The sequence below is a fragment of the Hevea brasiliensis genome, chromosome 16, assembly GCF_030052815.1.
Source record: "Hevea brasiliensis isolate MT/VB/25A 57/8 chromosome 16, ASM3005281v1, whole genome shotgun sequence".
Classification (NCBI taxonomy): domain Eukaryota; kingdom Viridiplantae; phylum Streptophyta; class Magnoliopsida; order Malpighiales; family Euphorbiaceae; genus Hevea; species Hevea brasiliensis.
The window spans coordinates 36,525,742-36,538,663 of record NC_079508.1 but is presented as its reverse complement, the minus strand read 5'-3'; the positions used below and the strand labels follow the sequence as shown (position 1 = coordinate 36,538,663).

Here is a 12,922-nt window from a genome sequence, read left to right as displayed (position 1 = left end):
AGCGTCCTACCAATGTACTGCAGACAGTGAGGTGACACAGACACTATGCAGAACTGTGAATTGCCTTACCGAATCTGTGGTCTACTGGCGCTCTGTCCAATCTTCAGTACCTACGCGTTGCAAAAGCGACGCGCTAAGGATAAAGCTTAGTGGTGCAAATAATAAAATAGAAAGAAATAATATGCAATATAAAAATCATAATTTCTTAGCCATTGTGTTCATAAGAACTGAATAATTACCAACTTAGTGTTTAGTCGAGGGCTAATTACGTTTTATGATATTAACTTCTTCATGCATTTTGTTAATTATATTCTTCATGATCTTGAGTTTCTTTGTATTCTATCGTAATCATTCCTGATATTTAATTTTCGTATTTTCTTTAACAATCAGTTCATTTACAGTTATACTTTTCCATGCCCAAGTAACCTATACTGAACGACTGGATTGGATAACGGGTCGTTGGCACTGGACACCTCGGTGCCTCGGGCCGTCATACCATGGGACGCAGAACGTCAACCACGTATGCAGTCAGTATGGCTAAAAAGCCATGATATCACATAATCGGCATAAAAGCTATGAATACGGGCATAAAAGCCATGGATACGGGCATAAAGCCATGAATACAGGCATAAATCCTTTCCTTTCGCAGTACTGCTAAAACAATACCCTATTGGCATGCCAAACTATCCAAACCAATCACATTAGGCCTACTAGGGCATTTTGCATTTTTAAGTTTCACATTTTTTTTAATTTCAAGTTTTTATGTCACTATTCATTTCATTAGTCAACTAAAATGTTGAGTTTTGCATAAACAATAGGTACATTGGTTTTAATACTCCCAACATACCACATTTGGTGTTTAAAACTTGTTGGCATTAAGTGTTAATACCATTTCCAAGCATTAAACCAAAGGAGCAGATTTTTCAATTTTGGTGAGTCAACTTCACTGTTCCATTGGACACTGTTACTGTTGGAATTTGAAGAAATGTAAAACATGAAAGTTGTTCCTTATTTTGTCTAGTTGAATTTCATTTTTTGAATCACTCCATTTGGAGTTTTGTAGCTCCAAATATGGCTCAAAAACCCAAGCTGTCCGGATATGCATTCTGCAGAAATTTACCATATCTACAGTGCATGAACAGTAACTTGAGTCACTTGGTTGAATGGGTTCTGGCCATAATTTGGGGTAGGTTCCTTCATGAAAGTTGTTTGTCTATGTCTTAACTTGTTTCTGTAAAAATTTCAAGCCAATTGACCAAATCTACAGTGAGTTATGGCCAAATGAACAGTTACTGTTCATTTGGTCAATTCTGCAGAGGCAGTTTCAGGGTTCCGGATTGGGGCCAAGTTTTGGTCCTCTTGCTTTGGTTTTTTGGGCATGATTTCTTCAGCAAAAATGTGCCATTATAAGCCTAATTTGATGTCCAATTGGCCAAACATCAATTGGACTAACACAGCCCAAGTTATGGCAGTGCAAAGGGACTGAATTTTCAGTCCCTATGTCATTGCCCTAGGCGATTTGCAACCTCACTTTGCAATCTCATTTTTCAGTCCATTTGTTGGTCAATCTACCTAAAATGGTCACTAATTGACCATTAAAATGTTCTCTAATCAATTCATAATCCAAGTCCACACTTTACTCCCAAAACCCTAGCTCAAATTCAAGATTTTGTACAAGTTACCCTAGTTGACTAACTAACTCATTTCCTTATGTTTATATACTTTATTCATGATTTCTAATTCATTTCAAGTCCATTCAAAAACACTCAATCCTATTTCTCCCTAGGGCAGCCGAAATTTATGGAGTACATATACATAAATTTCATCCACTTAATTTACAAATTCTTGCTAAATTCAAGTTCCTATGCATGAAATTAAAGAGTTTTTGATATATAGTGCACTAACCTCTTGTAGCTTAAATCCAAGCCAACCCAAAACTTCAATTTCTTCTCCTCTTTTAGCTCCCAAAATATTAAGCAAGGTTCTAGGGTAAAATTTAGTGTTGGGAACTCAAGGAAATATGGTGGGAGTTTAGGGTTTCATGAGCTTGCCAAGCTCATCAATGGAGGGAGATGGGAAGAGTCACGTTTTGGGGAAGAAGAAGAAGAAGAAGAAGAATGGCTGCTGGTTTTTGGTCCTCTTTAGTCTTCATTTATCTCTTTAATTTGTTAGTCAAATGGGTGCTTAATTATGATTGGTCAAAATTTTTAAATGATGTCATTTTTTTGCATTATTTTGCATTTTCTTTTCTTTTCTTTCACTACTCATTTCAAATTTCATTTCTAGTAATATTTCTTCATATTTTATGTCATATTAATTATTTACTCAACTGGGCAAGTCGGCCAAAAATCACCTCGGAAGGCGAAATGACCAAAATGCCCTCCGTTTGGCTTAACGGGTCAAAATTATCTGTACCGATTGAAAAATTTTTTTAGGTATTTTCTTGGCATTCTAATGCCATGGGAACCTCAATAACCCTTCTCTGGAGTCCCAAAAATTATTTTATAATTTTTCCCCCGGGTCTAGGGCTCCTCGTTGCGAGAACCGCAACTTACCTCTGGTTACCCATCGCTTGGGCACCGGCTCTTTTGACTTAACTGTATTTTATTTCTAAAATTTTTACTAAATTTTTCTCATTAATATTTGAGTTAATTATGGTCCCTCACTTTGATTTGAATATTTTTCCGGACGTTCTAGCTGTCCGGACTGACACCGGTCATCGGAACAGTAGACTGTGCGGAATTGCTACCGGGAGGATGTTACACCTAGTATACCTAACAAGATTGGTTTGGATAGCTTGGCATGCCAATAGGGTTCTGTTAGCAGTACTGCATATGGTTTCATGCCATTCTGTGTTTCATGGCTTTCCCATGCCATTCTGTGACATAATAGCCTTTGGCTATGTTATTTGAGTTGATATACTTGGGTTTTAACCCTGATAATTATTACAGCTTATTAGCTGTTCTGTTGCACACCAGGAGACACAGTGTGACCGATGGTGTGATGGTCTGAGGTATTTAGTACCCAGTGCCAGTTTACCCGTTTATCTAGTCCAGTCAACTAGTATGGGTTACTCGGGCAATGATAATAAACCTTATCAAATTTTAAGTGAATAATACTACAAATAATACCAGAAATTAAGTCTACCCAAAAATGAAATCATACATTCTGCATAATTATTTTATTTTATTTTATTTTATTTTATATTGTCACCACTAAGTAGAATTACTTAGCGCATCGCTTTTGCCACGCGCAGGTACTGGAGACCTAGCTGGGGAGCCCAGCAGACATCAGATGGCGTGAGTCTTCAGAGCTGCATTCAAGGTCTAGAGTCACCTCACATTTGCACTACATATGGTAGGACATTAGGACTATAGGTGGCCCTTTTATATTTTGCATTTTGTATTAATTTGGATTGCAACTATAAACTCCTGTAATTATGTATTAATGTAAATATACGAAATTTCATATTATTGAGATTTTCTGCATAATGTATGTTGATAAATGAAATGTTGAGAATTATTTGTGAATATGCTTCAAGTGATGAAGTGAACAGAAAAGTTTTGAAAATAGTATTGTGATTTGATATTGAGATTTTGAGATTGACTTGAATATATATAATGGAGTTTGGATTTGAAAATTATTTTGGAAGTGTTTTTAAACAGGTTCAGAAGAACTGTTTTTTTAATTTACAGCTGGCACTCTGCCGAATTTTCTATAAAATTTGTGAATAAGTTCAGATTTATCAAAATTGAAAATAAATGAATTAAAAGGGATAAATTGTAATAGAAACATAAATTGATGCTCTGGCACACTGAGTGGCATAACTTGCTCGGCTACATTGTAGATGGGTAAGGGATGTCACATGGAACATCCGTTTTGATGAAGCCATTAAGTCATTTAGTTTTATCAAAAATGAGGATGAGCCATGTGTATATAAGAAGGTTAGTGACAGTGCTATCACTTTCCTTATCTTATATGTGGATGACATTCTGCTGATAGGTAATGACACAAGTATGTTGACAACTATAAAGGTATGGCTGTCAAACACATTCTCCATGAAAGACTTAGGGGAGGCAACCTATATTCTTGGGATTCACATCTATAGAGATAGAGCGAAAAGAATAATTAGTTTATCTCAAAGTCTATACTTGGAAAAAGGTGTTAAAGAGGTTTAACATGCTTGATTCCAAGAGAGGATTGTTACCAATGAGACATGGTATCCATCTTTCTAAAGTGATATCTTCAAAGACACCTGAAGAAAGAGATAAAATAGCCAGGATTCCATATGCTTTTGCTATTGGAAGTTTGATGTATGCAATGTTATATACTAGGCCAGATATCGCATATGCTGTTAGTTTGACTAGCACGTATCAATCCAATCCAGGTTTGGAACACTGGATAGCTGTCAAGAATATCCTTAAGTACTTGAGAAGAACTAAAAATTTATTCTTGATATGTGGAGGTGGTGACTTGCAATTGGATGGTTATACTGATTCTGATTTCCAATCAGATATTGATGATAGAAAGTCTACCTCTGGATATATGTTTATTTGTAATGGAGGTACAATCAGTTGGAAGAGTTCCAAACAGAGTACAACTATAGATTCCACTACAGAGGCTAAGTATATTACTGCATCAGATGCTGCAAAAGAAGTTATTTGGATATAAGGATCCCCGGTCTCATCAGAAATCCAAACACATAGAAAGGCACTACCACATTATTAGAGAAATAATTGGGCGAGGCGATGTAGCCATGCAGAAAATAGCATCAGCTGAAAATCCAGCTGATCCATTCACTAAGCCTATGTCACAAACTCAGCTAGACCAACATCTTGAAAAGATGGGTCTAAGATATTACAATGAATGGCTCTAGTGCTAGTGGGAGATTGTTAGTAGTATGCCCTAGAGCATATCATTTAATATGTATCTTGTACATGTTTTATTAATAAAAGGCATTTTCACTTTTTTGTTTACATAATATATTCATGCGTAATAGAAAATGTCCATTGATATTTTGTTAGAAATTTTATTCTTAAGTTGTTAAGAATATGAGTGACAGTATTTCTAGCACAAAGTATCATAAATAAGTTCACAATCGAGGATACTTCACACAGGACATGACTTATCCAGAAAGATTGTATTCATTTTTATTCCCTATGTATTTATATGAGAGATAAATAAGATAGAATGGTGAGTCTCATGCCATATAACAAATATGATAGACACTTATACGTGATAAGTAAGCCAAACCAGTGACATTTATGACAAGCATATGGAGTTTACTCTTGTTAATGTATTGTCATAAATCATATCAGTGCATATACTCTTTAGACTTGAGATAGCACAGTTATCTTGTATATAGGTGGTTTGAGTTTGATACTGCTTTCATAATTGTACTGTGTATGGGTATATTGGCATGTGTTGGCGCCTACTAGTTATATATGAAGGTAGGTGTTGATCAAGATGGAATCTGTTACCCTAAGTAAATAGGGATAAAATCCTATGTTCATTTAATTGTTCTTGATGTTTCAAGTTCCTGGCCAGGACAGATAGGTTTAATCAGAAAAGAGTTTTTGATGAGAAATCTTTTTAATCAAGAATTGGAATTAAAAGAGAACATAATATTCATAGCAAATAGGGTTTGACATAAACCATAACTCCAGCTCGAATTGGGATTTTGTAACAAAGAGATTCTAGTGCATGGTAACATATGATTATAGGTTCATTTAAGGTAAACCTTATTACTGATTGGGTGGCCATGGCATGCTATGCTAGGTGTTAACCATGGTCTATGAGGTGCATCAAATGATTTAAAGAAATCATTTATGGTAAGAAAGAGTTCTGATGATATTAAGAGTTGATATCATATCTCATTGCCAATTAGTGATGAGCCTAGTGAGCCACACACATACACAAGTAATCACCAAATTAAATATGATTTAATTAATTAATTAAAGAGTTTAATTGATTAATTAAATATGTTTGGTTTATAATTAGATTGTAAAGTCCATAGCGTGACTTGAAACAAAATCTAAGTTATTTGATGTATAGTATAAGTTAAATTTATATTTAAAGTGCTTAAATATGAATTTAATTATGAGAAATTAATTAATAGAGATTAATTAATTAATTTATATTTGATATAAATTAATTAGAAGAAGAGAAATAATTATTTTAGGTTGAGAACTCAAAATTAAGACACAAGGATATTTTGGTCATTTCACAGGGTGACATGTGGCACCATGAGATGGTGACACATGGCACTACATATAAGCTTGTCAATTGTCTTTTAATCATGTAAGATGATCAAAGTCAAGATTAAATCTAAGTTTGACACTTGGCACAATGTGATTGGGTCAATTAAACTAAGAGCCAATTAGAAAGTGACATGTGGCTAGGGTTTTAAGTGGTGACCTAGCTATATAAGGGAAAGGATGAAAAGAAAAATATAAGCTGCTATTCTCTCTTTGGTACCACCACCTTTGAGACACTCATCCTCTCTTCTTCTTCATCTCTCATCAATTTAAAGAGAATTGCCAACATTCTCTTGAATTAAAATTGCTATAAATCGTTTCTAGTATCCTATATACATCTGTAATCTCTCTAAAGGCAAAACCTGAATTTCTAATTGATTAGAAAGGCTTGAGAAGCTGTTCAAGGGGCTGCCATTGGTGATCTTGGTGTGGACAAGCTAGAGGGACAATATCTGGTGTCCTAGGTGCATCCCAAAGGTGCCAAACACAACAACAGTGCATCAAAAGGTTAGTGCACTTGTTTTTTTATTTAATCTAGAATTCTAATGAATTAATCTGTTAATTCTAAAATCTTAAATAGAAAATGTAGATCCAAAATATATTAAAATTATTTTAATATGCTGTTTATCATTGAAATCAAATAGATAAATAATAAATCTTGCATGATGCATGAGACCCTAGAAGAAAAATTTTAAATTTAATGATCTAAACTTATCTTTTTCATGCTTTTCACTACTTCATGCTTAACCCCCTACCCATTCCAAAATAGAAATGGGAAAATGTGACAATGGACTTTGTTGTACGGTTACTAGTAGCCTCCAGCAGAAATGACTCGATGTGATTTATAGTGGATAGGTTAACCAAGACTACTTACTTTATTCCTGTAAGAGCTAACTACTCTATGGATAAGTTAGCTTAGGTGTACATGGTAGAGATAGTAAGTTTGCATAGAGCTCCAGTGACAATAGTCTCTGACAGAGAACCACAGTTCACATTAAGGTTTTGGTGTTGCCGTTAAAATGAGTTAGGCACCAATTTGGACTTTCGCACAACTTTCCATCCTCAAAAAGATGGACAGTAAAAAAGGTCCATATAAAACTTGGAGGATATGCTAAGAATATGTGTACTTGACTTTAAAGGGTCGTGGAAAAAGTATTTCCCTTAGTTGAGTTCGCATACAATAATAGCTATCACTCTAGCATCAGAATGGCACCATATGAAGCTCTATATAGGAGGAAGTACAGGCCTAATAAGCCCCTGGCAAATTACTTTTAAGTGAAAGTCCTAAGGAGCCTTTATATGAGTCGGGCACATTGGATATATTATGCGAAAGTCCTAAGGAGCCTCTGCATGAGCCAGGCACATTGGATCTGGGTAATCACTGGTGACAAGTCCATTGTATATGGTATGTTTTTTATGTTAACATTCATGTGGATGATGCATTGCATATGTATGAAATGAACAATATAATTAATTTATGTTGGTTAGTTTACTTGCTTAACTTGTGTAGGCTTACCCCTCTCCCTTCACCCTAGATGCAGGAGTGCAAGAATTGAAGAGTTTTTTGGAGAATGAGCAACAGGAGTAGTTGTAGAATTTTAATGTATGATGCGTGTTTAGTTGGACATGTAAACTATAAAGGAATAGTTACTGTGCTGGTATTCAGGATTTTTAATAAATGTTTTATCTAAGTATGAGTGATGTAATTATGTATGTCTAAAAACTAAGCTAACTCCTCATTTGAGTACATATGCATGAATTAATTACACTTTAGTGATTTTATGCATGTAAAAGTTCAATTTCTAAACCATAATTATGTTAAGAATGATTAAATATGAATGAAAAGACTAAAGTGTAATGGTCTAGAATATGTTTGATTGTGAGATACAGAAATATCTTTATGTTTAATAGGTTTTTAGGTTTGCTATGGATTTTGATAACCTTAAGCTAACCTGATCCCTAGTACTGGTAATGGCCTTCTGTTTTGGTTGGTTACACACATTCACACACACTCACATGAAATCAAAATTAAGATAACAAGAGTGATAAAGTTAAATTAATTTAATTTAAAAATCACTAAATAAAATTTATGGGCCCAAAAGCCATGTGGCAATTTGTAATTGGAATTTCAAAATTTCATTCCTGCAATCCTATAACAACCATTAAAAAGGCTCATATGTATTTGATGAAGTACAAGCTATGGTGGTTCCGTAGCAGCATTCTTTGCCACATATTTCTTCTGTTGTGCAGTATAATTTTGTGCATCAGATTCATCCCCTCTTGTGACAGAGGCCTTTGCATTAAGAGCAGTAGTTCAGTATGCGCTTGTAACAAAAGGTTTATCTGAGATTTTGTTTGAATCAAATTCATTGCAATTGTTGCATCTTTTATCTATTCATCTATCTTTCCTTCCTTGGGAGGCAGAGGCTATTATTCATGATGTCAAGAGTTATCTGGAATTATATCCTTCCTTCCAAGTTATTCATGTCTTAAGAGCAACAAATGCTTGTGCTAATTGGATTGCTATAAATGTTAAGATGAGAAAACTAGTGTTGGGGTGGTCTTCTAATCCACCAATGTAGTTAATTTCGCTTCACTAAAAGGATAGGATGTAATGCTTCTCATTCTTAAATAATAATTCACATATTCAGATAAAAAAATATTTAATACTAAATATATTAATATGCAATAATTACTTATTACATATTATTTGATGTTATTATTAATTTTTTTTTAATTAATTTAACTCATAATAGAGTTTAAACTCAGTATCTCACAATTCCGTTGCAAATCATAGGTGAATTTCTTTTCTCTTTGATGAAGGTGGGACTTCCAATTCCCACGATATTAATTTGCCATGTAAGTACTAGTATAACTTGTGGCTCAAAGCAAATAGACACTTAGACCACCATATCTCCTCAGGTTTTTCCCCCTAATTATCCACTTTGTGTGGCCATGCACCTTCTTCATTCTCTCCCTCTCTCTTCTCTCTCCCTCTCTTCCCTTCCCTACCTTCCATGGCTGCCACTCCCTCCCATCTCGCCTCATCTTTGGCTCAAAATTACTCTTTTAACCCTCCACGTATTCCCATTTCCGGCCGCCCGCTGCACCGTTCCAACTACCACGCTGCCTCTGCATTGCCCACAAAATATTGGCTTGCCTCTCGATGGACTCCCAAGCCTCGACCCAAAATTGCGTGTGAGGCGGCGGAAGTATCGGTGAGTGAGCAGTCTCCGACTGCCGGTGGAGGAGGCGAGAACTGGGTTCCTGTGGTTCCGTTGGCGGCACTGCCAAAGGGAGAAAGGCGTGTGATAATTCAAGATGGGGAGACGATACTTTTGCTGTGGTATAAGGATGAGGTTTTCGCTATTGAGAATAGGTCACCTGCTGAGGGGGCTTATACTGAAGGACTCATCAATGCCAAGCTTACCCAGGTCTAACTTGCTTATTTACTTTTTCTTTAATTTTAGCAAATTATACACTTAGCTGAATAAAGATAAGATTTTGGTGTTCATCTGTGGAATTTTCAACTTTTAGTGACTTTACCATGCTTATATGCTATGGAAAATACTAATCTTGGGGTGTTTTTTTAGGCTAAGGAAGGTTGGGTTACTGTCTATTTGCTGTTGACACTATCTAAATTTTGAATGTAATGGGTCTGCTTTGTCTAAATTCTGAAACTAATGCCTGCCCTTCATGGAAACATGGTTGGTTGAATATGATGCCGTTACTTGTGGATAATTGCAAATCTTTAAAGAGATGCTGCACAATTTGGGATAACAAACTGGGAATTGATGGCTTTTGTTTGTTGTTTTATTCTAGTCTCTCTCGTGTTTTATCTCAGTAGCTGAACTAGTACACATGCCTGTGCATATGCACACATGTATGATAGCATGGCACCTCAGAAAGACACATTAATCACATAGGCGTTTTCCTTTACTTTATAGATGTTTGTTAATGCTTCTGAGAATTTTATGTACAAGCAAAATAAGTAGATAATGTCCCTAGCATCTTGATCTGTGGGATTAGGTGGAAATGAAAGTAGAAAGTCATTTTCCATCCAAATACCCCTTTTGACAAAGAATATTTGATGCTATATAACTATAATTACAACAAACAGAAGTTAAAAAAATAAAAAATCATATCAAATTGTTTTTCTCATGCAATTTTTCTTCACAAGAAGGACCCTATACCTGTATTTCTTTTAATAGATTTGTATATACTTTTAGAATGTGTTGCTTATGTATACAGGCTTGACTGATGTCCATTTTAGCATTGCACTTGTTCATGATCTTTCCCTGTGATGAAGAAAACAAGCAAAATTACAATATTTGATTTTTGTTTTTTTGGTTTTTTTCACAGGATGGTTGTATAGTTTGCCCAACAACGGATAGCACATTTGATCTTCGGACTGGAGCTATTAAAGATTGGTATCCAAAAAATCCTGTGCTGAGAGTTCTCACACCTGCTTTGAGGACACTCTATGTTTATCCTGTAAAAACTGATGAAGATAATATTTATATCAGTGTGAAAGGAGGTGTAAAACCTGATGCATCTGCAGAAATAGTGTTTAGTGGGAAGGCTCAACCTGGTGTGACTGCAACTGATGTCAATGTGGATGAGGTAAATACATTAATTAATGTTGGCTGAATATCATCATATGGAATGCTCTGAAGTAACATAAACAATTTACATATTTGTTTTGAGCTAATTGAATTGATATGTTCTATGGTTGTCTTTTAGGTGAGAATGGTAGTCGATGAGGAGCTAGAGGGGTTTGGCTTCACTGGCAAGAATGAATTGATAAATGGGAAGGCAGCTGTAATTGGATTCTTGCTGTTATTAGACTTTGAACTCTTGACTGGGAAAGGTCTCCTCAAGGGAACAGGCTTCTTGGATTTTCTGTATGCTGCAACTAATGCTTTCAAGTAGAGGTTGCATTTCTTCTTTCAAGGGTGAGAAGTATCTTGGTTTCATAGGAAGGAAAATTTTCTATTTAACCACGACACATTTGATTTGATTCATGTTCATATTTTGGTTCCCATATATATAATCAATCTGTACAATGCATACCAAAATTTCAAATTTATGAGACTGATAACAGTTCGTCACAGCACCACTGCATGATCTCCCTAGTCCCTTCTCAACTTTCTCTGCTCATGGATGGACTGGGGTAACTTACGGATCTGAGTTGTTCCTTGGAGCAGATGCTTGCCCTGTTTTTTTTTTTTTTATCCTCAATTTTACCCCTGTTATGATCTGCTCATGGATGGACTGGGGTAACTTGCGCATCTGAGTTGTTCCCTGGAACAGATGCTTGCCCTCTTTTTTTTTTTTTTTATCCTCAATTTTATCCCTGTTATGATCATGTTTTACAGTCCCGTCCCCCCCTCATGGCCGCACCTTGCTTGCGCAAGACAGCAAGAGTCTTGGCGCTAGGCAAAGACTGTTTCCAAGTTTAATATGATTTGTTTTGCATTGTGTTAAGGATTATATTATGCTTTTTATTAATGATGAAAAGGAGTGCAATGACATAGGAGATAGATTTAGATGCTCATTTTGCTACTGAAGAGACTATTTCTGAGCTTTTCACGCCCGCTGATCTTGAATGTTATTAATGTGAACAACTGCTAATTTTCATTTAGCTATGCATTTATTTGAGAAAATATTTTCAATGGGATATATTTTTAATGCTTAAGAAATTCTATTTGTTTCTCAACATGATAACAGAAAATTTTAATTAATTCATAGATATTTGTATTAAATTCAGATAATAATAATAATAATAATAATAATAATAATAATAATAATAATAATAATAATAATAATAATAATTGTTGATTTTTATTTTTTATTGCATTTTTTGAATAATAAAGGTAAAGTGGTATTATGAGTTATTTTTTATTCATCATATTAACTCTGTGACTAAATTACTATTTAATCCTTATATTTAAATAAAATTAATTATTTGGTCCATGTATTTTAAAAAATATACTATTTAGTTCTTATATTTTACTTTTGTTAAATTGTTTAGTCGTTTTGTTAATTTTTTCGTTAGTCAATACTGGTCAAACTACTATTTAGTTCCTTTATTTTAATGAAACCAATTAGTTAGTTCTTATATTTTAGAAAAACGCATTAGTTAGTATATGTAATTTAACTTTGTTAACTATTAAGTTTCATAATTATTTTTTATATCTAAATTACCTAATCATTTCCTCATTATTTCTCTCTTATATTTCGTTATTCCTCTTTCTCTATTGTTTTTCTTATCGATGTCTGCATCATTCTCCTCCTCATTCTCTTTTTATTTTCATCTATTAATAAAAATTGTACAAACTGTGTACACAAAAAAAGTTAATTAGTTTCCCTAAATTTTTAAGTAATTAAGGAAAATTATTTCATAATAGAGAAAAAAACAAAAATGATGTCTAAGAAATAAAAAATTAAAAAAAATGTAAATCTAAATTTAATCTCCACTAGTCAAATTTTTATTTTTATTTAATAATATATTTTTTAAAATACTATATTTTTTCAAATATATAGATCAACTAATTACTTTCACTAAAATAGAAGGACTGAGTAGTAATATTTTTTAAAATATAAGAATTAATTAATTAATTTTCTTAAAATATAGATACTAAATAGTAATTTTAATAATATAA

At 34.1% G+C, this 12,922-nt stretch overlaps 1 protein-coding gene across 1 annotated transcript; it reads left to right on the top strand.

The window, feature by feature from the left end:
* Positions 1-9,140: 9,140 nt before the first annotated feature.
* LOC110655069 (uncharacterized) lies at positions 9,141-11,370 on the top strand. Its single transcript, XM_021811245.2, has 3 exons — positions 9,141-9,691; positions 10,620-10,880; positions 11,001-11,370. Exons 1-3 carry the CDS (start codon positions 9,275-9,277, stop codon positions 11,187-11,189), a joined length of 867 nt encoding a protein of 288 aa, XP_021666937.2. The 5' UTR covers positions 9,141-9,274; the 3' UTR covers positions 11,190-11,370.
* Positions 11,371-12,922: the final 1,552 nt, after the last annotated feature.

Bases quoted from the DNA above. Each gene is read 5' to 3' on its own strand.
- LOC110655069 (XM_021811245.2), top strand. From the start codon at position 9,275: ATGGCTGCCACTCCCTCCCATCTCGCCTCATCTTTGGCTCAAAATTAC. The intron at 9,692-10,619 runs GTCTAACTTGCT...TTTTTTTCACAG, and splicing joins TCAATGCCAAGCTTACCCAG to GATGGTTGTATAGTTTGCCC. The intron at 10,881-11,000 runs GTAAATACATTA...GTTGTCTTTTAG, and splicing joins CTGATGTCAATGTGGATGAG to GTGAGAATGGTAGTCGATGA.